Source organism: Corvus cornix, chromosome 2, assembly GCF_000738735.6.
Source record: "Corvus cornix cornix isolate S_Up_H32 chromosome 2, ASM73873v5, whole genome shotgun sequence".
NCBI lineage: Eukaryota > Metazoa > Chordata > Aves > Passeriformes > Corvidae > Corvus > Corvus cornix.
This window is the reverse complement of record NC_046333.1, coordinates 53,860,570-53,887,467: the sequence shown is the minus strand read 5'-3', so window position 1 is coordinate 53,887,467 and position 26,898 is coordinate 53,860,570. Positions and strand designations below refer to the sequence as shown.

The window sequence follows — 26,898 nt, the reverse complement described above, 5'->3', positions numbered from 1 at the left end:
AGTAGTCTGGATAGTAACAAAATTTGGGACTGTGTGGCAGTTCCTATGGTTAGTCACCATGACAAGCTGGCTGAATCCTGGTACTGCTGCTTACACTCCAACCAAGAATGAAGGTTGTGATGAGAAGTCAATTGTGCTTGAAATCCCCAAGCCTAATTAGACATCTTCCAAGTGTTTAGCATCAGTGCAAAGGCAAGAACCTTGTATTCCACTTTGTTAAATTTAACTGTGTCAGGTAAAAGAGAACAGGAATCGCCACATATCACTGAAAATAGCACTCTTAACATTTAATGCTGACATCAACAGTTAAATGTAGTGAATCTTTTTTATTGAAGATAAATTTTCAAGATGCAAAATACCCCCCCATTCAACAAATTTGTATCAAAGCAAATTAAATCAAAAATCTTTATATTAAAACCCCACCAATTTTTTTCCATACAAGTTTCCTGTAATGTATCCTAGACCCTCTACCAAGTAGAAAAGGATGCTTATAAAATTTCAGTTTCTGACAAGTCTAATCTTGCAGAACACTCCTCATAGATGCAAAAGGGTTAAATATATACAGTGAGTGAGACACTCACAAAGTGTTCTCCTTGCTGAATAAATACATTTGCAAAGAAAATACTCTTCATAGGCAATACTTAGCACATGTAACAGTGTCTTTTCAGTATATTTGTTGAAAATAAATGCAACTGTTACCATGCTGTCAGGCAAGAAACCACAGTACTGTTAGAAGCTCTAAATATATGCTAATAAAAATCAAGTGTTCCTCCCAGTACCAAACGGGAAGTATTCAGGGAATTCATGAATAATTTTTAGTGCTTCATTGTAGAGTTCCAGATCTGAAAAAGGGTAAAGAAAATGGTTATGATGCACAAGCTCAATTCCCCACAAGTCAATGATAACATTTAAGTACAGGTTATTTTAAAGCAGTGTAGCTGAGTGATCCCAGTCTCCCTCAAGCTCCCATTTTCCCAAGGCAGGAACACTCATTGCTTGTTTTCTGGAAGGTTATTTTTAGGCCTGCTAGCTGCACTACCACAGAAGGTTCAGGGCAAGGTGAGAACCACGTGGTCAGGAGTGGGAGAACAATCTGGCCACAGCAATGATCTAGACTGGCTCCAGCTTTGAGTCACTCCCTACGGTTCAACTGTAAACCACAGTATTTGGTACAGAATTTCTCTCATGACACTCTTCTTTTCTACACCCCGCTCCTTATCTGGCAGCTTGAAGAAAGACCTTGTCCATAAGGAAAGGTAATCAGGCTTTCCCTTCTTATTTACTGAAGATGAGTTCAGAACTCAAAATGAATTTGCCCTAATGTATATTCTTACTCACCAAATAAACTTTTATCTTCTCTGAACTGGACATATGATGCACACATGATGGTTGCCTGATTTGTTACTCTTCCCACCACTTCAATAACCCCTGAAATCTCCTCATCCAGCTAGAAAACACATCAAAAATGAAATCAGTAACACTAAATTAGCTGCTGCCTTTACTGCACAGCACTTAAGCTAGGAACTCTCCACAACTGATGGTTTGTTCATGACAGATTCTGTTCCATGTCAAACAATACAGTACTACTGAAAAGACCTGTCACCCTCCCCCCTAAAAAAAACCACAAAAACCTTGATCCTCTAAGAGATTTACAGGTTTTGTAATAGCCAAGTCAATGCCAAAACAAAAAATATGAAGAAGCATCTGAGGAAAGATACCAGTTTGTAAGTATATAAAACTGTCATTTAGTCACTGAACAGAGACTAATCTAGGGCACAGAGAGCAGAACAATTCTGATTTTAAAGCACTGCATTCAAACCTGTGTCAGTTATAGAACTCTGTAAGAGCTAAGGAGGTATCACACACTCCAGAGAGCAGTTCCAGTGTTCCACATTCAGGAGGTATATTTGGAAATTATTTCTTAAGTAATCTGTCAGTAAGTGTTCAGAATACAAAGATACTGACACTAATAAGCCTTTGGTTGAACAAAGGAAAAAAAAGGCTAAAAATTCTATCTTACTCCAAAATAATATAGCTTGAACATTTTCTTTGTTTTTTAAGATACAAATTTTAACAGTGCAGTACTATTTTGGTAATGTTCTTCCAATACCTAAGTCTTATTTTTCACTTTCTAGTAAGTCTTCTGGAATAATTCCCTCCCCATAATTTTGGGGTCGAAAGAGTGAACTACACATGCACAAACAGAGAAATATATTTAAAGGGAAAAATGTTAGAAAGCATTTTGATTAGCAAATCTAGAAGTTTCCCCACCGACATTGGGTGAACTGGAGAGATGAACCTGGCCTCATTTTTTTGCACACACCAGTTTCTCCCAAGGCAGTGGAGCACAGACTGAAGTGCCCAGCACTACAGCTTTGCATTTATGGAATTCAAGCACTTACACTGTTATTATAGAATATTATAGAATCATTGGTCAGATGCTAACATCTGAATTTTTAACAACCCAAGGCAGGAAATGTTTTCACAAACTCAAGAAAGAGGTATGAGACATTTTGTTGTGGTTTGAAGTCAGCAATCTTCAATTTATAAGACAAAACTCTTCTGTATCAAACTGCATTTTTCATCAACAAGGACAGACTCTTGTCTTGAAAGACAGAGAGAGTACCATATGCAATTATTTCCCATGGAGATGGCAAGGTTTCTCAGCATTTAACAACTCATTCAGAGAAGAGGATGTAAATATACACATGCGCTGAGTCAAGCTAGAGCATTTGTCATCACAATTAAAATAATTCTTTAATTACAACATTTCTTGGTGGAAAAAACATACTTAGAATCAGAAGAAAACACCAAAGTGTTACTCCTTCAGTGGTAGGTGATAACAAAGGAAGCAGTATTTTCGTTCAGCCGTTCTAATTATATCTTACACCCATTGCATTAATTGCTTAGGGGTTTTTTAAGAAAGAATGCTTCAAGCTAACTATGGAGTTTACTGAAATGCTGTGACAAGTGTTCTAAGAGAATGTAGCAATGTTAACTTAAAAAACTCCTGAAAACACCATATTCTTTTTGATTATAAAAGCAGTAAGAAAATGGGAGACTGAATTTACAGTAAAACTAATAAACGTAGCAGAATATATTACACTGTGAACAACTAGTAGAGTAAGAGAAAATAACCAAAAAGGGATGTGTCTGACAAGGAACGAGTTCTGTCTCTTAACACCAGCTGAAAATTGATAAAGACCAAGGCAGCTCATGGGTAAGAGAGCTACAGGTTAGCTGAAAGATGCAAGAAAGAGAGGCAATGAAATACAGGTGGAAAAACTCAAAACAGGGTAGGCATGCACAGGTTTCAGAAAAGACAAAACCTCCGGAATCCACAAGAGGCGACATCATTTCCAAAGCATTCCGTAACTTACAGGCTCGCTCAGCTCCACAGTCGTATGCTTGCCGAGTCCATCCGAAAGCACGACAAGCTTCCCACTAGGATGAATCTACAAAAGAACACTTAAGTCTACAAAAGACATTAGGCCTGTGCGCTCTAAAGGCACCTGGAAGCGTCACAGAAAAGCTTTGGCCGCCTCAGCCAGTTCTTTCCCGGAAAGCCCCGTCCGCCTCCCGCCCTGCTCCCAGGCCGGCTGGAGCCGCCGAGCTGCCCCAGGGACGGCGCCAGCCTCTCCACACAGAGCGACGGGGCAGCCGCATCCCCGCTCCCAGACCCCGCCGAGCGCCCCACGAACCTTCTCGACGCGCCCCACGAAGCAGACGGGCTGCCCGATGTGCTGCGCCAGCTGCCCCGTGCCGATGCGCGGCCGCGGCACCTCGTGGATGTCGCCCATCGCCGGCACCGCTTCCCGCCTTCCGCGGACCGAGGGAGGGACGGCAGCGCCGGGTACGGGCGGTCGGGGCGGGACTTCCCCTCCGCCCGAGGCGACCCGGAAGCGGAGGCGGAGGTTGGTGAGAGCGGCGGCGGCGGCGGCGGCAGCGGGCGGGTGGGTGACGGAGGGGCGGCTGACGGAGGGGCGGCTGTCGAAGGGGCGGCTGTCGATGCTGCCGCGGCGGGGAGGGCGGCGGGGGCGAGCGCTGGGGTGGCGGGGGGAGCCGGCCGTCAGCTTCCAGCCCTGTCCTGTCCTTTAAATCGCCCCATATTTCCCCTCCCCGGCGTTTTCCCTCTCCCTTCAGATAGCGGGTCCCCTCAGGTGTAATTTGGCAGCGTGCCCTGGCAGCCAAGAGGGCAAAAGGCGTCCTGGCGTGCATCAAGCACAGTGCAAACAGGGGTGATTATCCCGCTGTAGTCAGCGCTGGTGTGGCCTCACCTGGAATATTGTGTAGTTGTGGGCTCTGCAGCTACATCCAAAGCTGAAGCAGTGGTGAAGGGAATGTCCTGTGAGAAACAGCTAAGGACTTCGGGTTTGTCTGGTTTGGAGAGAAGGAGGCTGAGGGTTGTCCGCATCACTCTACTCCTTCCTGAGGAGGGAAAGTGGAGACGGGATGCTGATCTCTTCTGCCTGGTATTCCAGGGTATGTGGGAATGATTCAAAGCTGCACCAGAAGAGGTTTAGACTGAACATTAGGAAGCATTTACTGAGAGGGTGGTTAAACACTGGAACAGGCTTTCTAGAGAGGTGGTCGATGCCCCAAGCCTGTCAGCTTTTAAGAGGCATTTGGACAATGCCCTTAATAATATGCTTTAGCTTCTAAGATCCTCCCTGAAGAGGTCAGGCAGTTGGACCAGACGATCATTGCAGATTCTTTGCAACTCAGCTATTCTATTCTATTAATTTCCTTTTATTTCATCGTTGAAATTGAGCTGTGCTCAATCCCCAGGTTTAGAACAACTGATGTATGTAAGACAGAGATAGCATCTGGATATAGCACTTGCCATGCATTGTGCCTTTTTCCATATGTTTTCCCAATCGGTCCCTGGCATGGAGAGGTTCCTCCCAACTGCTCTTGTGGCAAAGGCGACTCACATATCACAGTCTGCATTTGACATAGTGTTGCCAGCAGGTCGAGGGAGCTGCTACTTCCCCTCTGCTGTGCACTGGTGGGGCACCTGGAGTTCTGGGTACGAGGGCACTTGTGGACACACTGGAGAGAGGCCAAAGAAGGGTCACAACAACAATTAAGGGACTGGACCATCCTATATATGAGGAAAGACTGGGAGAGCTGCAACTGTTTAGCCTAGAGAAGAGAAGGCTCAGAGGGCTCTTATTAATATAAATACCTAAAGAAAGGGTGTAAGCAGGATGGTCAGGCTCTATTCAGTCTTGCCCAGTGAAAGGAACAGAGGAAAAAGGTGCAAACTGAAAACACAGGAGGTTCCTCAGGGAACATCAGGGAACACTTTTGTCACTATGAGAGTGATCAAGCACTGGTACAGGTTGCCCAGAGGGGTTGTGGGGGTCTCCATCCTTGGAGATAGTCAAAAGCCATCTGGATATGGTCTTGAACGACCAGGTCTAAGATGGTTCTGCTTAAGTAGGGGGTTGGACAAGGTGGCTTCTGAAGGTCCTTTCTAACTGTAGCCATTCTGTGGTTCTGTGATTTCCTTTTCTTTTCCAGGACTGGTGTTTCAGGAAATATTTGGGAAAATCTGACTCTGCTCTGGCTTAAAAGGGCAGTCACAGAACTGTCCATGTGCTGGCTGTCTCTTCTGACTAGCCACGGGCCAGTTCAGATTGCTAAGCAGTACAAAGTGGTTTTTGTTAGTTGGCTGGGGTAGTGTTGTTCTATGGCAGCAGCCTGTGTCAGCTTTCAAAGGAAAAAGCTACTGCCAGAAGCTGTGCAGAACCAGTATGTGACATAGGAGTGCTCTGGAGTTAAATGTTACATGACATTTAGCTGGTTGTCATCCCTCAGTGTCACCGTGACAGTCACCTTTTCAGTATTTCATTTGCAAGAGAATATCCTCATCTCCATAGCATATCTTCAGAGATTTGAAAGGAGAGATCTCATCAATGTAGCTGTTGAAGCAAGGTGCAGCAGGCTGCTGCACAGTGGCCCTTCTAGGGCTGAGGGGTTTGAAGGGTCAGCGGCTAGAAAAACATGTTGTACAAGTTCTTACAAACACGTGTCTGTATCACACTTAGCAGCTGTTGAAGGTTTTCATTCAAAAGAAAATTGTTCGAAAGGAAAACAGTAGGCTTCAGCCTATTGACTATTGTGTCTCATTAACAGCTAGCTTTCTCTTTTCGCGTTTTCTGTCTTCAGGGTTTTGAATGTTTACATCAGTTTAAGTGCTGTTATTTCACTCCTGGCTTTGTTTTTGTCACCTGTGCTTTTATTGTCTGACTTGGTTGTGGCTGGTGTTTTATGATTCAGCCTCTTCAAGTGTTTTTGTACTATGGTAATTTGGGTTGTATAGTTCTTGTATTTCTCCTTTCCTTAAATTTTATAAAAACATTAAAAATAAATACTAACATGTTATGTAATACAGAAAAAAAATCTTTGTTAATGTTTCATTATACATGTATCCATTTCTTTAAAATTTGGGTTTCTTGTGATACTTTCCATTCTTCTGTTTTCAAGAAATATGAACTAAAAAAACATGACTAATGTTAATGCCAGAGAAAAGAAATTATATGTCCTTTTTTTTTCTTCTTCTTCACATAGTAACTTAGACTAGTCCAAAAGCTTTTAAGCTGTTCTTTTGGTGTCACAGAGAAATATTTTCAACATGCATATTCTTGACTCTTAAATTGGTTGTTTTCATGATAAGAAGGATTGTACAGGGCTGTAAACATCTTGCTCTTTTTCTGATTGCTGCTTTATTGGTGAATCACAGCAGATGGTAATATGGAAGTGAGAATTGCTCCGATGCTCTCTGGTTTTTTCTTCCATAGATTATGTATCTTAAACTGCTAGATATGAAATATTCTGGTTCTTTCTTTAAGGTCAGTTTTGTGTCTTCTTCTGTCCCTGTTTCATCATTTATGTAATTATTGGCAGTGCCACTTGCAGTTCTGCTTTGCTGTATTACTGGGCATTGTCTCTTTATCCTAGTCTGCATCTTGGTGTTTTTAATATTAAATTATGATTCTCCTCCAGTATTGCTAACATTCAGGAAAGGCTGAAAAGTAATGGTAAATATACCAAGATCCTTGTTGCATAGAAAAATTTTATTGGATTTAACATATTGGTTTGGCTCAAAGGTCGCCCATAGTTCTTGTCAAAGGAGACTGACAAAATGCAGGAGGAATAAATTAACCCCTTTGTGCAGCTCTGTAACTCATCTTTGTCCAGTGCCACGTATGTTCTCAGAGCCTCACAGAAAGACAAAATATTTTTTGCAGCCTCACAGAATTGCTGTAGCTCAGAGCTTATTATTTGCTAATGACTGAAGCCGTTCCAAAAGCATTATTCTTAACTATCAGTGATTGTGTTCACTTTTTTTTTTTTTTGTGAGAGAGAAACATGAGAAGGAAGGGAATTGCATATTCCTACCAAGGGAGATTTTTATCTTTAGGCAGTGAATTCAATTTCAGGTCTCCTATGGAAATAAAATTAATCCCATCTGGAAGGGAAAAGTGCTGTGCTGTATAGGAGCAATGACTGCAGGAATGTGGTACTGTCTCTGAATGGTGGGTGCATTTTCTGGGATTTTGTGCTGACAGCGTTAAAAAAAAACCCCAACTAAGTGCTTTTTTTCTCAAATCTGTGTGACCATGCGTCCAGGTCCCCAAACTTCAGATTTAATTTTTACTCTGAAATGAAGCTTGTATGAAGCTGGTTGTTCTGAGCTTTCGTTACCTGAAACCTCGTCTTATCTACAAGTAGTAAAACTGCAGCCTGATTCTGCAAGTGCTTAAACTGTGTCCTTATCTTCAAGAGCACGAGTGTTTCCATTCAGCTCTGTGTTTCTTTGTTGGATAGGGGCTTTGTTCTGTTTTTAACATGTGATTCAAGAAATTTAGTGGTTGCATTTCCCGTTGCTGGGGAGATTTGTGGTTACTTTTGAAGTAGCACAGTTGATAAGATTCTTAAAAGAGCAAATATCACAAATGCCCCTGCATTGCCTGTGTACAGTCTTTCCCTTACCTATGCTGTACTGTATATAACTCTCATTTTTGTTTCTGTGCCCCCTCTCTGTTTTTTAGTAATTCTTTTTTTTTTAGTTTATGCTTAATAAGGTATTCAACAAAGCTACCAAAATGCTGAAAGTAGTGGTTGGTGAACTCTTTCTTCCACATGCCTTTCAAAGAGCCGAGATCTACAAGCACAACTTTTGTTTCTAAGAGGTTCTTAGAGAAGGAAACAGCTTCACTAAACATGTTGGTCCTTTTAATATGTGGTTTTTTGTACCGCCTCCCCACATTCACAGTCGCAAAATACAGCATGTACTATTTTCTTAGTGCTGGACTGGTGATTTTGACAGCATAAGGACTTGAGGCCTGAGCTTAGGATGTACTTTTGTTAATTTTGTTTGGTTTTCTGCTTCAAGCAAACCTATATGTGGGTTTTGATTTTGATTTGGTTTGGTTTTGGTTTTTTGTTTTGTTTTCTGTTAGAGAAATGCTGCTGGCAGTGGAATTAAGCTGCTTCAGAAACTGAAAATTCCAAAATAAAGATCAACACTTATGTATGTAGATAAGATGAATTCTGTGGGTTTTAGAAAAAATTGGGATACTGTCAATGAAAGTAAAAAAATCTAGTATGTGAAAGTGCTTGTAACATTAATTTGGCTAGATCAAATTGTCCTGATTGCTAATTTACTCTGAATTTAAATGCCTATTGTCTTTTAAGCAGTGAAGTTTAGGTATGTTAAGTATGCAGGATTTTAAAGACTAGAAGTGCATGGTTCCCTATACAAGTCTTTTGTGCCATGTATGTACTGATTAAGATGCTTTTCTTTGTGCAAGAAGAGAAGGGGGACATTATGTGATAGAGCTGAAAACTGTACAATAACGCAGATCTCAAAAGAGTAAAAAGTGTGATTGGAGCAACTGCAGCTCTGGCACCTCAAGTGACTGTCTGGAATCTGAGCCTTTACCAAAGCTATCTGTAAGATTTTGCACATCAAGTTGATTTTGCTTCTTGTTGTTGCACACTTAGGATGAAGGTAAAATTGCATTTTAAACTGTTCCACAACTGCCTCTCCTTCATACATCATTGGAGCAGAAACCTGACTCTTGAGCATTACAGCACAGGTTTTTACCACTTGAGCTATGGGACTGACAACCCTAATTGGTAGCAGGAGAAGACTTATTCCCTGAGGGCTGAAAAAGGAATATGCTGCTGGCGCCATGTGTTGAGCCTGGGTGTGGGGGAAGGTAAGGAATAAATGAGATAATTAGGAGTTTCTACTGTGTAAGCTCCATGGAACTGGAAATACCAGTATTTCTCTTGCTAAGGTAGGAAAACAAGCAAAAAGGAATAAAGTGCAGTTAAATAACATTTTTTAAAAAATTACTGTATTCCTGGGATTGGATCACAGAATGGTTTGTTCTGTTCTCATGTACATTAATGTAGTTTATTTGGTGGCTAGAAGTTGCACTGTGGCAGCATAAGCAAGCAGTAGCTGGCCAGGCTGTGGGGTATTCAGTCTTCAAGTCTCAGGTATCAGGCCACAGTTTGAATAGTTGCTGCTTTTGCCATGATCTATTTATACATGAAAGCCAGTGCTTACACTTCATACAGGACTTTCTGGAGTGTGTGATCGCTTGTGACAGCAGAATTTTAGGCAGTTTATATGAATAGTCAGTACTGAGTTGCCACAGATCCCTGGCCAGGGCAAAAAAAAGTCTTGCTTATGAATATTTGGGTGGGGAGTGAAGAATTCCAGCAAACAGTTAATCCAGGATTTTTATCTTTCTTCTTCTTTTTTTTTTTTCAATCTGCACATTTCACAGTAGCACTCTTCACTCTTTCCCACATTCTAAAGATTCTTCTTTGTTAAATTTAGTGTGAAATAATGTTACTGAAACTTGACACTGTATAGCTCTTTAATTCTTCACTCTGGAGTCCTTTCCTCTGTTGGAGGTATATATTAGATGTTGCTATTGGTTTGTCAGTCCCTTCTCCTTAACATGCTGCTGTCTGCAAAATAGATCAGGATTCTGCTCCTCAAACTGTTTCAAAGTTGAAATAACATTATTCCACTTTTCCCAATTTTATATGAGTATTTTAATAGAGAAGATCTTCACATGCCATTATTTAAACCTTCTTTGTGTCCAGCACGTAATGTGTTTCAGCCAAACCACAGGCTGCTCCATAGGATGGTGTTGTCCAGGGGTCCAAGTTCAGCCTTCAAGGGACCCTCATGGGTCTCTTCATGGGCTTTTAGTATGATTTTGTCCTATTTAAGCTACTCAGAATTGCTTCTATGTAATCTTCCAGTCCTGAGAAAGAGGGGATACTGAGCATTTTCTTTTGCAGTCCATGTTTTTATCCCAGTTGTTTCCTTGTTTTGTTCTAGCAATGGAGTTCTTAGCTGCCTTGGAAGATTCCTTTAATGAATTACCGTGGCAAAAAATTTGCTACAAATGATTTTACTGCTGTTTCTTTTAAGGAAATCAGTGGTAACTGTTAATTAAATGTACTCAACTGTTAGGCTGTCTTTAAGATTGCAAACTGGGAAACTGAAAATAGTTACCGCTATCTCTGAAGAGAAAGTTTGTCTAATAACAATACAGAGTAGCAGAAAAATATGGAAACATGCTGGATAAATGCTGAAAGGAGTTTTCTTCTTTAATTTTCATTTAGAGAAGTTGAAGGTTTGGGGTTTTTTTTTAATGATTCCATTCCATCCATAACTTTGTAGAAAAACCCTTTTGTACTTCACTTTCCTCTTGCCTTTTGAAGTAAATTGCTACATCAACAAGGTAATCTGTCTGACACAAAAATGCCTGTTATTTCAAATTGGGTGATAAAGATTAGCTGTAGTATTGGGTATGTGGCCTTACTACATACCTATGGTCTGTTATGTGAATTTATTGTAAGTTCTGTTACCATCTATTTATTTAACATGTTTTGTCTTCATTTCAGATAACACCTTAGAAGACAGAAAGAACCCAAGGAGACTATGTTCAGCTTCTTCCGAAAAAGCCAAGATTCAAAGAAGGTTACAGTGCCAGAGAGAGAAGCAGATGGATTTGTTATTGTGGGTAGGTGGTGCTTCTGTATAAAGTGATTCTTTCATCTTTGAAATTTTGATCTTGAAGTTTCTTTGAGATGCTTAGACTAAATGAAATGTTAAGAAAAGCCATTATAAGAATTGTTCAGTATTCTTACTTTTCCTGATGAAGTTAATTTTTCTAGTCTGCTCATTTGGAGTAAATAGCTGAAGTTTTATTTACATAGGTCCGAACTCATATTCAGGAGCACTGAAAATGTAGTTTTTTGTTTCCCTTTCATGCTCTGAGTGGGAAGAAATTACATCCTTACAAAACAAGAAAGGTCAAAGTTTAGGCTTCTAGCTTTATGATTAGAGTTGTGGGAAGTGACTATCTTTCTGCAGTTGTTAAAGGATTGGCTTTTATTCAGGCTCCTTCCTTTTCATTTTACCCCTAGACTTTTTATAGTAGAAGCCAGGAAGTGCCTATACATTTCTGGTCATGGTGAATATAAATGCTGTCTCAGAATTTTACTCTTAGTTCGATAAAAATTAAGCAGTTTAGGGTTTTCAGTGTCTTCTTGTTATTCAAAAACTAATCTGAAGTATACACTCCTGTGAATTGGCTAAATTTTGAGCTTTGATCAAGCTCTTTCAAAGTTTTGCAGGTTGGCTTAAGTGTGCGGAAGAGAAAAAAAAGTATCGCTGTTATGCTGAAACTGATCCTTTTCTTTTTTCTCTTTTGACCATTTGTTTTCCTCCTTGTGAATCTGTCATCATCGATATTCAGCTTCTGCTGTTCTGTTTTACCGACTCGTTCTTATCAGGAATCTTACAGTGTTTCTCTGTTTAAGCGTTACTTCTTCTTGAGCATTTTCAAGTCACAAAAGCCTCTAGATTATTGAAGTCTAACAGTATGAGAGACTATTGGAGCCCTTTCTGAGGAGAAGTTAGATTTTTGGCAAAAGTTCTCCAGTAAAACAAATCTGTTTCACATCTGTGACTGCGTTGTCATGCTTAATGTCTGGCTTCCACTAGATTTTGTTCACCTGCACCAGTTCTGATGGCTACATCAAGTCACTCCATCATTTGCATTGTGGAAGGGTCAAAGGAGACACATCATCATCCCCCAAAAGTCTGGAGACCATTTAGCATTTCAGTTTCTGTAACAGGCAGAATTCTGCACCCAAATGTTGCTATGTCCCACAGTTGCTGGTCCTGATTCTGCATTCAATTTAGCTTCATTCCTTTTTCCTGAAATGCTGTCAGTGACTATTTAAACTTTGTTCACATAAATTCACATAAAATTAATCTGTTAAATATCATCTTAAGAACAATCAATTTTGTTTGAGTCTTTTTTTAAATTTATTATTATTTTTTTGCTCAGACGGAAGTTAATTTAGCAGTCTGCAATGAAATGGACTGTACTAGGCAGAAGAGCTGCCATCAGCCTTATCAGTGGAGCATATCACTGTCTTGCAAGACGAATGTAGTTGCAGAATTATGGGTCAGGACTTAAGTAGATATTTATCTGGAAGGGGTGTTCTTGTCTAGGGATAGTGTCAGTGGAAAAAAAAAAAAACCCAAACCACATCACTTATCCACTCTGTTAGTAACTATTTCGTTACTCAGATGGAATGTTCTGAAGCTTTTCTAAACTGGTGTAAAATATTCTGGAAATCCAATAGTAAATATCTTTAACACATCTCAGTAGTAGATTTCTAGGACCATTAGTGTGAGCACTATTGTAGGCAGTGAACACTCTCGGAGGGAGTGGGAATTTAATTTCTTGTGTTTTAAGTTGGTTCTTAAACCCAGTTTTTCATTCATAGCATGTAAGAACAAAAAGCCTAGTTCACCAATATCCTGTGGACATGGGAGGAATCTTTCTGTATCAGCTGGTATTTGAAAAAGAGAGAAGAAAATGGAACACTTTTCTGAGAAAGCTCCATCACAGCTATTGCCCTTTCAAATCCTGAGGATAATTTTTTTTTTCTTTTTTTTTCATAAATTCTCCAAGTTCTGTTATAAATTGCTATATTTGAAAACTACCTTTCCTTGTAAAGTATCAATGCATTTGGGAATTCAATGTCTGACTAGAAAGGTGACTCATAAAAACAGCAGAATCAACAAAACCAACTTTGCAGCCTGGTAGCTGAAAGAAATTCTCTATTTTAGCTTTTGGGGCAAATATTGCATGTGTAGGAGTCAAGAAAAAATAATCTGTAATTCCCTCTCTACAAAATAAATACAAAATATAATTTCCTACCAGAGACTAAAGCATTTTTATGTCTAACTACCAGTTCACTTATTTTCCGGATACTGGTCATTTCATCTCTTCCTGAAGCTGTAAAAATGGTGCTTGTTCTATAACAAGCAGAACTATTACTCTGAAAAGGGAGAAGAGGCTTATGAAATAGGCATAACACATGCAGTTGGTTTTGATGAGTGAATGAAATGCAGAAATATGGAAAAACATTTCAGAGGTTTTCCTGATCATCACAAATGCTGAAAGCCACATCACATTTTGAAAGCCAGAATTAAGAAAACAAGTAATTTTCACTAAGCTTGGGAATCTCAGAGAGCAGTAGTACTTAAGGAATTTCTCATGTTTCGTGGCTTATATAAAATAAATTCCAACCTACTATTCATTCCTACTGTTGCTAGCCATAGAGAAAAATACAGGTTTAATGTGGTTTGGCACACAGCTAAAAATCTTCCATCAATCTCAAACATCCAAGTGTCTTGTAGTCCTAATCTCAGTCTAAGATCAGGCATTGAAAATCTGAGACAGCAATGCTGCTTTTCCGTATGTGTTTGGCAAGACAATCAGAAACTCTGCAAACACCCTCATGGTGCTGATGGTTCCACTGGGGTGGGTGGTGAGTGTTTTTGCTTGAAGCAGCTGAAAGATCATAGAATCATAGAATGGTTTGGGTTGGAAGGCACCTTTGAAGATCCTTTAGTTCAACCTGCCTCTATGGGCGTGAACATCTTTCAATAGATCTTGTCGTTCAAAGCTCTGTGCAGCCTGACTTCAAACATGACTTTTCTGGGCAGCCTATTCCGGTGTCTCATCACCCTCCTCATTAAAAAAATCCTATAAATAACTAAAATCAATTAGAATATTGTTCTATATGTCCTCTTTCAAAAGGACTAAGGGAAGTTAATTTTGTTTTCAGGTTTAGTTTAAGAGCCAGTGCAAAGTCTTGTTTCCTTTCCCAGACCAAATTGCAGTAAGCCAGTGTGAGGGAGCAGCAAATGCTGGTGGCTCCACCAGCTGAGCCTGCAGCTGAGCAAGGGTGCCAGGAGTGCAGGGCCTTGGGCAGAGACCTCGCTGAGGAGCAGTGCAGTCCCGTGCTACCTGAGCAAGGACATCACAGCATGTCTGGGGACAGTGACCGGGGGCAGCCGAGACCGTGACTGCCAGACAGGTCTGCAGGGATTAGGCACATCTGAGGCCAGGCCAGGAAGTCGGGTCAGAGGGTTGTGATCACCTGGGTTCCCAGGCATCCCTGCAGGGTGCTTTTGGCAAGGACCAAGAAATGAGGTGTCTCCCGCAGCTCTTTGCCTGGCCCCTGATGGATGTGCTCAGGCTGTGCCATCTGTGCTGGCCATGGGCACAGAGAGCCAAAGCGCTGGCACTGGGAAGGGGCTGCTGAGTCCGGTGGTGCGCTTGGGGCAGGACAGCCAGGATGGTTGTGTTGTCTCTCACTGTGTCTGGAGGCAGCACAGTTCTCTGAGGAACTCTTGATCTGATGCTTTGACCATGCCTGAGTTCAAGGCTTTGTTTACTTTTGACTTGTGTTTTAAAGGCCAGTCTGTTCCATGGATTTAAGAGTTGTTGGGTTTTGTTTGGTTTTCTCTCAGGGATCTTTTTATGCTGTATATTGGAATGGAGTAAATGGTTTGGAGAAGCAGCTGAGTTGCAGGTGCTGACAAATCTGATTTTTAAACATATTTAACTTCTGTTTCTTCCCTGAACTTAGCACAGATTTCTCTTTCAATTTTTTGGATGTAAATTAACATGGGTTTTCAATACTGGCCAATGTCTGTCATTTCAGTATTCTGCTCTCAGCCTCAGGAGCTGACCTCTTAACAAGTGGTAGGGAGTATTGGTACTTATAGGGAGCACTAAAGTGTCACCCAAAGGTTGTTTTCTGAGATTCAGCAATTTTGTTATAGAGTTTTTCAATGAGTAAGTACCTAAGGAAAACTGAACAGGGACACGATTCTCATCAGAGTAGAGTGACTGTCACAGACACAGGGAGCCTATGGCCATGATAAGAAAGTTTGGCAGGAATTTTGTAATGAATGTACACTTCTGCACTGCGAACCTCCATTCTTTCTACTGTGCTTTCCTAGATCCATTTAGGAAGGCCATCTAGAATTTAGGAATAAATTTTGGATTAACACTTATTTGTTAATATTTCACACTATTGGAGCAAGCATGATTTTTGCCTATTAAGTTTCTTCTCAATAGAAAATAGTCCTAGACATAAGAAATGTTTTGAAATCTCTTCCAAATAAATAGAAGGATCTGTGGTATTTAAGTGAGTCTTGGATTTGTTCAGTTAACCCTTCTGTTTCAATGATGATGTCTGAAGAGAAGAAACTCTACAGAGCAAATGTGTTCGGGCTTGCACCAGCATCTAAAACGTCACAGGAAAGGAGGCGGGAACTACTGTTTTTCATCCTGTGAGATGAAATACAGTATAAGGCAATTATTTCTTCCTTATTAAAAATGTAGACGAGAACTGGTACTAATATCAGTTGAAAGGTAGAAAATTTGGGAACTTCTTGTGAGAAGTAGGACATTGTTGAATTCATCATTGCAACCTGCTGTGGCAAAGTGAGGAACATAATGGGCTGCAAAAAGAATATGCAAGGAGTTTGATAAATTATAGTGGATGATAACAGACATTATTATCTTAAAATTTTGGTGGTCAGGTATGACTTACACTTTTAAAAAGTTTAATCTCAGCAATGCATTTGAACTTTGGCTTTATTTTAAATGAGGTACTTTAACCTTCCTCTGATGTATTCAGTATCTATACTGTTGAGTTAAATCAGTATTATAATTCCTTCCTACAGGACCATCCTCATCTGTAGGCAGGAGTATCCTCACTCATCAGTGAAACTGTGAAAAGTATGATTTACATCCAGATGAATATCTCCCTTTGTTAACTGCAGTTATACTGCGGAAGAACATCCTTAACAAATGGGAAATCTTCTGTAGTGAAGATACAAAAAAGTAAAATAATCAACCCAAGTCAGCCTTTAGTTCTGGAAATCTGGACTGTTTTTCCAAGGAACAATTTTACATAAACTTGTTCCCAAATTGCAGTTTCTGTTTTGCCACGAATTTACTCTTCATGCAGATAGTTTTTGGGGTACTTTGGATAAAGTGCTTATTTGAACTAAGGAACACCCCCACTGTTGCCCAACATGTAAAAAGGCCTTACACTAGGATCCTTACTGTTTTCATTTTGATCTTAGTAGTACAGATCTCTACATATATTTTTAAGAACTCCTTAAATGTTTGCCTCTGAGAGAAATGTATGTATGTATAAATTTTCTGGAGTGAATCTGTTATGAAAGGGAAATTTAATATACTGATACTCCTGAAACAAAGGACTACCCCCATACTAGTTCATTACTGCAAATCAAATACTTTTCTGCTTTCTTCCCTCTGCATACACAGCTCAAAGATTAAACGCATCAAGAGATTTGTAGAATCTTAGTGTTATTGCTGCTGTTTGTTTTCTAGGAGTTCATAGTAATGTGTAGTAAGTCCCTGAAAGTCTCTACATTGCTTTTTCATTAATATTTAAGGAGCTTTTAGTGGTGCTAGTAAGGAAGCTTGGGCTGCTGTAGTGTTTCAAAATATACTATTACATTAAAGAAACGTACAAGGCATTGTGCCAGTTGGAAAAAAAGCGGTGTCGTAACGTCCTTTCATTTTCTGCATCAATGGGGTTACATTACCTATTTTTTTAATATAACAGGAAGTGCTTGTGTAGTTATTTCCAACCTTGTAGTTTTCGAATAACCAACCTACTGGTTTTTTATGGGTTTCGAGGTTAAAATATTTAATACTAACTTCATAATAATCTGAGATTTGGGGATATATTTTAATATTTTTTATCTAAAGAATATTTTATACGTATTAGCCTGTGCCACTGTAAGTGAACACTTCTGATGCGCACTAAGAAGTTACAGTATTTAAAGTGACCCATTTCCTGAAATGCTTCTTTATGGTTTTTATACTTAAAAACCACAGTAGCTCATCTGGGCATTGAATTTTGCAGCCAGAGTTGATTGAAAAGGGAGGAAGAGGAATTCAGAAGAAACAGTCCTCTCCTGTTACCGATCCTTAGTTGCATAAGGAGGTAATGTCTCCGCTTCATTCAGTGATGCAGTCAAACTAATTCTCTTTGGGACTAATTTTGCACAAAAACAACCTGCCGTTTTCAGTGGTGCCGCTAGATGGGGATTTCCCTCGGATTCAGGGCTCGGAGGGCTTTGCTCTCCCCCTTTCACACACAAAAGTGCAGTAGTAGTAATTATCAGTGCACCATTTGATTAGACTGTAGGTTTTCAAGAGATTTATAAAAAGCTTTTTAAAGCCTAATATCAAATCTATAATGACATTCCAACCTAATAAAAACAATGAAGCTTGAAATGTTGACAGCATGTATCTAGATGTTGGCTTGTAATTCGTTCCAAACAGATCTGTTGAGGCCCATGTGGGACCTAAATAACACAAAGAAGTAAATTTGCATATTTTACAGCAGGGGGAAAAAACAGAATGCAAAAACATGAATAATTAGGAGCACAAGCTTCATGCTATATTAATACTGTTGAAAAGCATGTGTTGATTGTATTCTGAAAGCCAGTAGTGATTTGGTTGAGTGAACTCAGTCAGCATCTCTTATGCAGATTAAAGGATCTGGGTTACAGAACAACTGAAATTCATTGTTTTGCTGTATAAGGAGTTATATTTCTTAAAGGAAATGCATTTTTTTTCCTCTTGGATTCTATACAGCAAAAGGAATCTTTCTTTTTAATGCCTCATCAAAATATGTTTTTGTTGACAAATGACTGTGCATTTCTTCATTTACTTATACACCTTTGGATTTTAAAAACAGTTCTCTCAGCTACAAATCAGATGTTAGTATATTTAACATTTTAGTATACATGACCTACTTACTTTTCATTCCACATAATTTCTCTTCCTTTTTTTTTCTAGGCCTTGAGCCTGTGGAACATATTCATGATGTTTTCATGCTATGAATTTGATTATTTTTAAATTTGAAGAAAATGCCCTTCTCAAAATATTAGCATACAGGCCATTTTTGAATCTGAATATCATGAATGGTTGTGTTGGCTTTTGTTGATTGCAACATAAGATGTACAGCATACTTTTTATGAAAGAAAAGGTTATTTATTTTAAAATGGTAAATAGTATTTAAAGGGATTCACTGTTTGCTTTGGCTGAATATTATCTTGGCCCCTTAACTCACAACTATCTCAAAAAGTTACCTGGTTTTGACCATGGACTTAAGGGAGGAAAAAAGAAAGAAGATGAAGACTTCTTGTTTAACTTGTTTTAATGCTGGCTAGAAAGAATTATGTGCTGCTGTATCAGACAGCTTTATTTTGGGGCTTTAAGAGACAAAAATGCACAGAACCAAACACTGTCAATCTGTCTATTAAGCACATCTTCTTAATTTGCATAACCAAAGGAAGAAAATGGTAAAATGTAGCAGTCTTTTTAGAAGTTGATGTAATTGTAAGAGGTTAAAGAGGCATCTGGCAAAAGGTTGTTTTGAGGTCACACATGCATCTGGCAGTTTGCTGCCAGCCCTCTAAGAAAATATTGGTTGGAGTTGCACTCCTGTTTTTCATATTAACTGCCTTCAGACTTGATGTATAATAGTCACTTTCTACAATCCAGGTCTCCAAAGGGCTCCTCAGAGGTTTGGTCCTGCTGATTTTAAATTTTGCAAATACTGATGGAAGTAGAACATGCTTAAGTAAAAAAAATCCTTTTTTTGCTAGAAATTTTTTCTCAGAAAAGATGAAGACATTTTTTGGACATGACTGGTCTACAAGGAGGTGTTTACATAGTTGAGATTGTATTCTTTAACCTTTCTTATAGTAGGGTGATCACTTTTGGCACCTGGGTTCTGACAATTTTGCTCCTATACATAGAAGTTCACTCTCTAGTAGCAGTGCCATTGTCTATTGGCCTATATAGCATTCTTAAAGCAATTTGAAGTTGAAATATAAGAAAGGAAAATACCTATTGCTTATTGAGCAGCAATACGGAGTAAAAACAGAGTAAATAAAGAGTAAAAACTGTAAAAGATAGTATAAAAGCATGGATTTTCAAATGCTGGTTGTAAACTTTGTTTCCCAGAATACGCTGGTCATTAAATCACTTTTAGAATTAAAAGTTTATTTGCTTTATGATGCAAAGAAAATAGTTCAGGATATGAGAACATATTTTTAGGCCAAGTCTGATTTACCTATATACAGTGGACTTACAGCTAGAGCTAACTGAAAAACAGGAGGTGAAAAATGTGTTGCAGGAGCACGAGTTGCTGTTCTGGCAAGTGATAAATTCAGGTTGAAGTCCCTCTTTCAGCAATTTGCAGCACAGTTAGATGATCATTCCTTGCAAAGAGAGCCCTAGTTGTTAGCTCATGCAAACACTGCCTGTCTGGTTGGAGTCATTCAGACTTCTACAGATGTTAATCAGTGTTAATTTTCTCGGGAGGAAGTGTTTTGTTGAACTGATTTTACACATACCCCTCCCTATCTCTGGCAAATAAATGTTTTTGTACTTTTTTTTCCAGTGGAAGAAGAAAAATTACTTTTCCAAAGATACAGTGTCTTATTTATTTTTAATTAGATATTATAAAGAAACTCAAGAAGGTTGTGTTCTGTGTTTTACAAGTGCTTCAAATCAGTCATGTCATAGGCCTCAATGTGAAATAGTACCATAAGTATAAGGCTTTTACTTATAAAATGAAAGATGGCTTGTCACTTTGTGCATAAAGATGTTTTTTCTTTAGCTGCTCCTTCTTGGTATACTAGTTGAGTACCTTTCAGTCAGGCCAAATAAATTAAAGGATATAGGGGATTTATCCATTCAGTTGTTCTGCATTTCAGTGCTATTTCGTCTGGTTTTGCCACAACACGTCTTTGAAGGTTGCCAAAGATATAACATGCTTTCTGATCTCTGCTCACAGAGCTGAATGATCTTCAGCTTTTACATAGTGCTTTTCTCCACAAATGAGGGTTGTGTGGACAACAATGAAATTTACTCCCTTCAGTCAAAAAGAAGCATTTGCTTACAGCATTGACCATGGCTAGCCGGGAAAATTATGCAGTAATCTTTATTTTCTGACATGATCATTTAACTTTGTGCTTTTTATATCTTTTAGGAAATTTCCATTAATTTTAGTAAATTAGTGCTATTTCCATTGTCATGGGGATATCCTACATGACAGTAAAAAATAAAGAAGACTACAAATACCCCCTAGAGTAGTGGGCTGCTTCATTTGTGCAGTTTGTTTATCTGTTAGCACACACCTTGCTGGTAGTAGTTACCCATCTACATTACAGGATATAATCCCAGTCTTAATTCTGTATATTGTTTCCTCAATTTACGCATGGTTATTTGCTACAAAAGCTGTGTATAGGGCAAAAATTATAATGGACAGAAAATCATTCAAAAGCTTAAGTTGGTTCAACTCAGAATATTGGTACAGTGTGTTTCTCTCTCTTTCCTCTTCCCAGCAATTGAAATAAATGTGGGACTTCAAATTCATTCAGCAGATGTGTACAGTCTCTTCATTTCCTTCTTGTTTTTGTCAGGGTGTCTAGGTGAAGTTAGAGGAATATGGATTAGGTGGATATGGATTTGGTATTTTGTCTGTAAGAATACAAGTACAGACTCTAGGGAGATCTCTCACAAGTGGAAGTATTGAGTTGTGAGTGGTGAGGCTCATTTGTTTTGGTGGTTTGGTTCCTTGTGGGGTTTTTTGTGGTTTTTGTTTGTTTTTCTCTTTCAATTACCCCCAGATTAAAGATGAGGGGTTTGAGCCTGTAACTGCCATGTGCAGTACACAATTTTTTTCAGTTAAATTGGGCAAGCTTCCTTAAAATGATCCAAAGTCACAGACCTTTCCTGAAACAAAACAAAGCAAACCAAAAAAAGATTCTTGCTGTTAGACTGTGTCATTCTAAATCTTCTTTTGCTGAGATCTGTCTGGACCAGCAGTATACTGCAATTGTTCAGAATTTAAGCTCATAGTTTTTCTACTCCTAGGTGAATAAGGGAGAGAAACAATTTAAAACCCATGAGATTCATTTTTTTCCTTATTTAGGTTGGTATGAAACTTCAGGGTTTTTTTGAGAGGGATGGAGTGGAACTTAATGGCTATTTCTTTGCCATTTTATTTTTCAGTGGGAACTTGCCTACATGATTTCTTCTGAATTATTTCATCCCTAGGTCTTGCAGAAGGGCGGGACTATGGAAGATTTGATTTGCAAAAACATTAGAAAAGCTATTGTAGCAGAAAGCAGTCAATATTATCTTTAAAAGATGGATATTAAATACACATACCAGTGCACCCTTCATTAGGAGGCAGACTTGTGGAGAGGATATTTTTTGGTTAAAACTGTTTTCTTTTACTAACCCACAAGTTATGTCAATGCTCTTATAAAAAGATGCACAAAGAGCTTTCATTAGATCTAAATACTGACTCCAGTTGAATATAAACTTCAGTTGGATGTACCAGCTCTTACAAAAATTTACTTCTACTTACCACTGAACACCCCAAAGGTGAGGCCCAGTAAAGAACAAGTAGTAGTTTTCAACTCATCTATTGTGTTTTTAAAAAATAAGAAAGAGTGAACCAAGAAGTAGAATTAAGCATCTCTGAAATTTAGTTTACAAAATCTGTTTAGAGCATATTTGCCCAAAATGACCTACTGGAAAAAACAGAGACCATCAATAAGCTTGGATTCTAGGTATGCTCTGGAGCTGAAGTGTCTGAATCAAAGCATCATACCTCAAGCACCTCTGTCCACTTGATTCAAAACCAAAAGCTGAAGTTACAGCATGTTCCTCTTGAAATATGTTTGGTGTGTATTTGTGCTTATTCAACCATTCATCTGAGAAGTAGGAGACCTCAACTCCAGTTCTGCATAGGCTTAGTGCTGTCAGATGCACATCTTCCAGCATCAAAGTCTAAAAGTCCAGTGAGAGGACTGCCAGTGTTTATACTGGCTGCACAGTGATTCTACTTCAAAAATGCAAGACATAGGAGCTTCTCTGATACTGCATGAGTCATTGAACTTCAGTGGCCCGTGAGTAAGAAAATGGGAATACTGATCTCTGCTCCCTAGCCCATGTGTGTGGTGGTTTTTTATTTCTTAAAATGAAATGACTAAAGCTTTTAAAAAACAAAACAGCACAAAGAGACAGAATATGTTGCCAACTTCTAGGCATCAGGCTCAGACTTGTTCTGATTTGTTTTACCTCTGTCCTGGGCAACCTTTCCTTGTTGGGTGAACCAGGTCCAGCTTCAAAAGGAAGGGGAGAAAGGTTCCCAAGGAAATTAAAGTGTAGCTGACTGAGAGAGCTCCCTGTGGGAGCCAGGAGTCTGAATATCATCAGACTACAGGGACCAGATCTCAGATCCATTGTTTCTTGAGTGGGCTGGCTTAGAGGGTGACAGTAAAAGCAGGATCTGCTCCACTTTTCCCGGGAAATTAAAGCAAGGGGAATGTGCCCATTATGCCTGAAACGTGCAGTGGGAGATGTGAGGGGAGACATGAGTTAAGCTGCTTCCTGATCAGATGCAGGACACTGGTGCAGAAGTGACAGCTAATGAATTTAGATTCCTAATGCATTTTGTGGCTTCTAAGACAGCTGCTTTCTTAGATTATTGTTTCAAGTATGCCTTTGTAGGCCTCCTAGCCATTCTAATCTTGTTGATAGCAAAATATGCATACTGTGTGAAGAAAACGAGTCGTACTTTGTTATAATATGCTTTTCATTTAAAGTAGCATAAGCAGCAGTCAAATTTTATACTTGCAAGTCTTTGCTATTGCACTGAAGTACCTTTTCAGGAACATTAAGAAACGTTGAAAACAAAGAAGGAAGCTAATAATTGAGCATCATACTTTTAAGTGATATTCAGCTTGTCACAGCCCTGAATGCATTCATTAGCTGTCAAAATTTGATTTTAAAAAGCCCTACTTTGTTGCTGGACAGTGTGTTGCAGGCACAGCTGTTTGGTGGAAGAGGGTGCATTTTGTTTGCGCATATTCCTTCTGCCGGCGTTGTGATCCAGTGGGCATGGGCTCCTGGCCCTCCCAGAGGGCTGACAGTGCTGGTTGGTAAAAAAAATGGGATCTTGTTCTGTGTAAAATAATAGTATCACAGGATATGCTGAGTTGCAAGGGAGCCACAAAGATCAAGTTCAACTCCTGGTCCTGCACAGTCACACTGTGTGCTTGGGAGCATGGTTCAAACACTTCTTGAACTCTGTAAGCCTTGGTGCTGTGACCACTTCTGTGGGGGGCCTGTTCCAGTGCCCAAACACCCTCTGGGTGAAGAACTTTTGTCTAATATCCAACCTAAACCACCCCGACACAACTTCAGGCCATTCCCTCAGGTTCTGTCACTGGTCACCACAGAGAAGAGGTCAGAATCTGCCCCTTCTTTTCCCCTCATGAGGAAGTTGTAACTTCAATGAGGTCTCTTCTCGGTCTCCTCCAGGCTGAACAGACCAAGTGACCTTGGCCACTGCTCATACGGCTTCCCTGCAAGGCTCCTTACAATCTTTGTTGCCCTCCTTTGGACACTCTCTAACAGTTTAATGTCTTTCTTATATTGTGGCACCCAAAACTGCCCCCAGTACTCGAGGTGAGTGCAGAGCAGAGCAGGACAATCCCCTCCCTTGCCCGGCTGGCAATGTTATGCCTGATGCCCCCAGGACACCATTGGCCCTCCTGGCTGCCAGGACGCTGCTGACTCATGTTCGACTTTCTGTCAACCAAGACCCCCAGGTCCCTTTCCATGGCACTGCTCTCCAGCCTCTCATTCCCCAGTCTGTCTGTACATCCAGGGTTGCCCCATCCCAGGTGCAGAATCTGGCACTTTCCCTTGTTGAATTTCATACTGTTTGTGATTGCCCTGTTCTGTAATTTGTTGAGGTCTCTCTGCAGGGCCTCTCTGCCTTCGTGGGGTCAACAGCTCCTCCCAGTTTTGTACTGTCTGTGAACTTGCTTAGTATCCTTTCAAGTCTTGTGTCCAGGTCTTTAATATAGATGCTGAAGATCACAGGGCTGAGGATGGAGCCCTGCAGAACCCCACTAGTGACAGGTCACCAGTCTGATGTCACCCCCTTCACTGTAACCCTTTGTGCCTGACCCCTGAGCCGCTTCTCACACATTGTATGATGTGTTTATCCAGCTTAATGCTGGACATTTTTTCCGGAAGGATCCTGTAAGAGACAGTATTGAAAGCTTTTCTGAAATCCAAAAGGATTGCATTGACTGGCTTCCCTTGATCAACTAGGTAAAGTAAAACTTTATAGTAAAAAAGTAAAACTTTATAGTACAGTGAAAGCTGTCCAGCACATTCTAATTTCAAGTTTGATTATAAGAAGTCATTGAGGACTTCAGATTAAATATTCTTAAAATTTTATTTACCTGCATATTGCTTCTTTAAAACCTGTAGCACTCAGTGCTGCTGTGGAAGTTGGTTTAGATTTGTTCAGGGCCATAGTCCAATAGTGTTTGTCTTGTCTTTATCCTTACACTCCTGAGCTAATTTGTCTTGCTGTATTTGGGGTTTTTTGCAGTCTTCTGTTTTAAAACAAAAAGGCAAAGCTTTTGTTTTTTTTCTTTTTCAAAGACTCCCCTCCCCCTCAATTTCTCATTATATCTTTTACTGGAAGTACAGGCTCATACCTGCTTAACATCAGCAGGTATCTTTCAGCTGCACATCTTGCATACTGACCTTCGTAACAGATACTCTAGAGCAAGAAATGTTTTCTATTTGATGACTCAGATGTGAATTGAAGGATGTCTGTGTTATTCTTTTGTGTTCTTATTTCAGAAGGTGTGATAACTGTAAGTGGTCTTATCTACTACTTCCTTTCTCTGTTTTTTCTACCCTTTCTCTTGGGTCCAGTGAAACTTCTGAATCCTCCGGGTTTATATTTAAGTCTTCAGCACATTCCTGGTAGCATAAGCCATCTGTTTGCTTACATTCTGTAGCTAAAGTCAATGAACTTCTTGTGCAGGGAATGAATTATGAAGTTAAGACATTTCTGGTGAGAACATGTCTAGGCACTTCTGATCTTGACTCTAGAGATCCGGCTTAACATGGGGTACAAATGAACAAACTCTATAAGAGGCTCTTGTTTTAAACCTTCTATTTCCAGTCTACTCCTGCTATTTCCATTCTACTACTGATGACTTTCCTCATGTGACTCTCTGTTACCTTTGCCAACTGGAGAGTGACCAACACTTAATTTTGTTGTCTGTCTGTGTGACTTTAAGTGGCATAAGTGCTCTGATGTGATACCTGCAGTGTTAAGGACCAGCTGATTGATGTAGTGTTTCAGGAGTCCAGTCTATTCTGCCCTTTTGAGAGGAATGAACCATGTGCTACGCCGACATGCTGCAAGCAGATGGTGATACCTGGTGTACTGTGGGGATATTCTTTGACTTTTGCTTTTACTTTTACTTTATGTCTGGTAGGCTTTTCATTACTGTGAAACCACCCAAAAGAACAGAACCAGTGTTGAAAAAAGCTGGCAGTTTCTGAGGTCAGATTTTAAGTGTATTATTTAAGATAACTAAATGGATAAATGCTATATAAACCACCTCCAGAAATCATCTGAAGGTCAGAACAAAATGTTACAGGGTCCTTGTCCTTCTTTCTTCCCTCCAAAACAACAGCTTCCAACTAGAACTCGTATTCTGAATTATAAATTGAATTATGGGTATGAAACCTAGTTATGAAGTATAACATACAGGTAAACAGATAAGTAATGTGACCTCACTTGCTTTAGAAACATGCTGAAATGCTAGTCAAGCAGAAGCAGAAATACCTTGAAGTGTATTTACGTTGGCCATTTGTTAAAATCCTGTCTACCTTTAGATATTCCTTGCTTCTGACATATTTATTATGAAATGACAGAAGAATTTCAGATTGTACACTTGATGGACGAAGAGGTATCCCAAGGAAGAGTCTTCTATATTCTTACACTCCCCATATGCTAGTAAAAAGTTATTTTAGTTCTTAAATGGAAACATCTTATTTGTACACATTACTATACACCCTGAAGATAACCATGGTGGAGTCTTTCAGAGATGTGGTGAAGCAGCTCAGGAACAGTTTGTAGATTCCCATCAAACCTTTAGGATGAGTTTACTTGGGGTTGTATCTGTGGCCTTCCTACTTTTTCACGGTGGATTTATGTACAGCTATTTTTGTTGGTAAACCTGAGGTTCTCTTGCTAGTGAGCATAATTCATGCTACAGTCAGGGTGGAAGTGTTTGGATGTTTTAGATGTAGATAGATCAAATAAATACAGTATGAAGGAGCAGCACTGCAGATGGGGGAGGCTTTGTTATATTTTACTTTATTGTAAACTGAATGTCTGGTTACCATTTTTTCCCTTCTAAGTTCCATCCATATTTTAGCATGGGAGGGTCATGTTGACTTTTTCCCCCGTGCTTAGCATACACACTAGACAGTGGAATTGATCCTTACAGAACACTACTAAAACTTTATTGCATGTACACCACCTGCTTCTGAACAAAGTATTTCTAGCAATCCATATGTA

General features: G+C 39.5%; 2 protein-coding genes across 3 annotated transcripts in view; one reads left to right on the top strand and one right to left on the bottom strand.

Moving 5' to 3' along the window:
* Nucleotides 1–262: 262 nt before the first annotated feature.
* On the bottom strand, nt 263–3,880 carry RPA3 (replication protein A3). Its single transcript, XM_039549265.1, has 4 exons — nt 3,702–3,880; nt 3,381–3,455; nt 1,339–1,447; nt 263–842 (listed from the first exon to the last, which is right to left on the bottom strand). Exons 1-4 carry the CDS (start codon nt 3,798–3,800, stop codon nt 760–762), a joined length of 366 nt encoding a protein of 121 aa, XP_039405199.1. The 5' UTR covers nt 3,801–3,880; the 3' UTR covers nt 263–759.
* The window catches only part of UMAD1 (UBAP1-MVB12-associated (UMA) domain containing 1), a 79,211-nt gene continuing 56,159 nt past the window's right edge, over nt 3,847–26,898 (top strand). The window contains exons 1-2 of one of the 2 annotated variants that reach the window (XM_039549264.1): nt 3,847–3,914; nt 10,948–11,066. In XM_039549264.1, the coding sequence (XP_039405198.1) occupies nt 10,985–11,066 (82 nt within the window). In that variant the 5' untranslated portion in view covers nt 3,847–3,914; nt 10,948–10,984. Of the gene's footprint in view, nt 3,954–10,947; nt 11,067–26,898 lie in introns of both variants that reach the window. The other variant, XM_039549263.1, reaches the window with a different exon arrangement.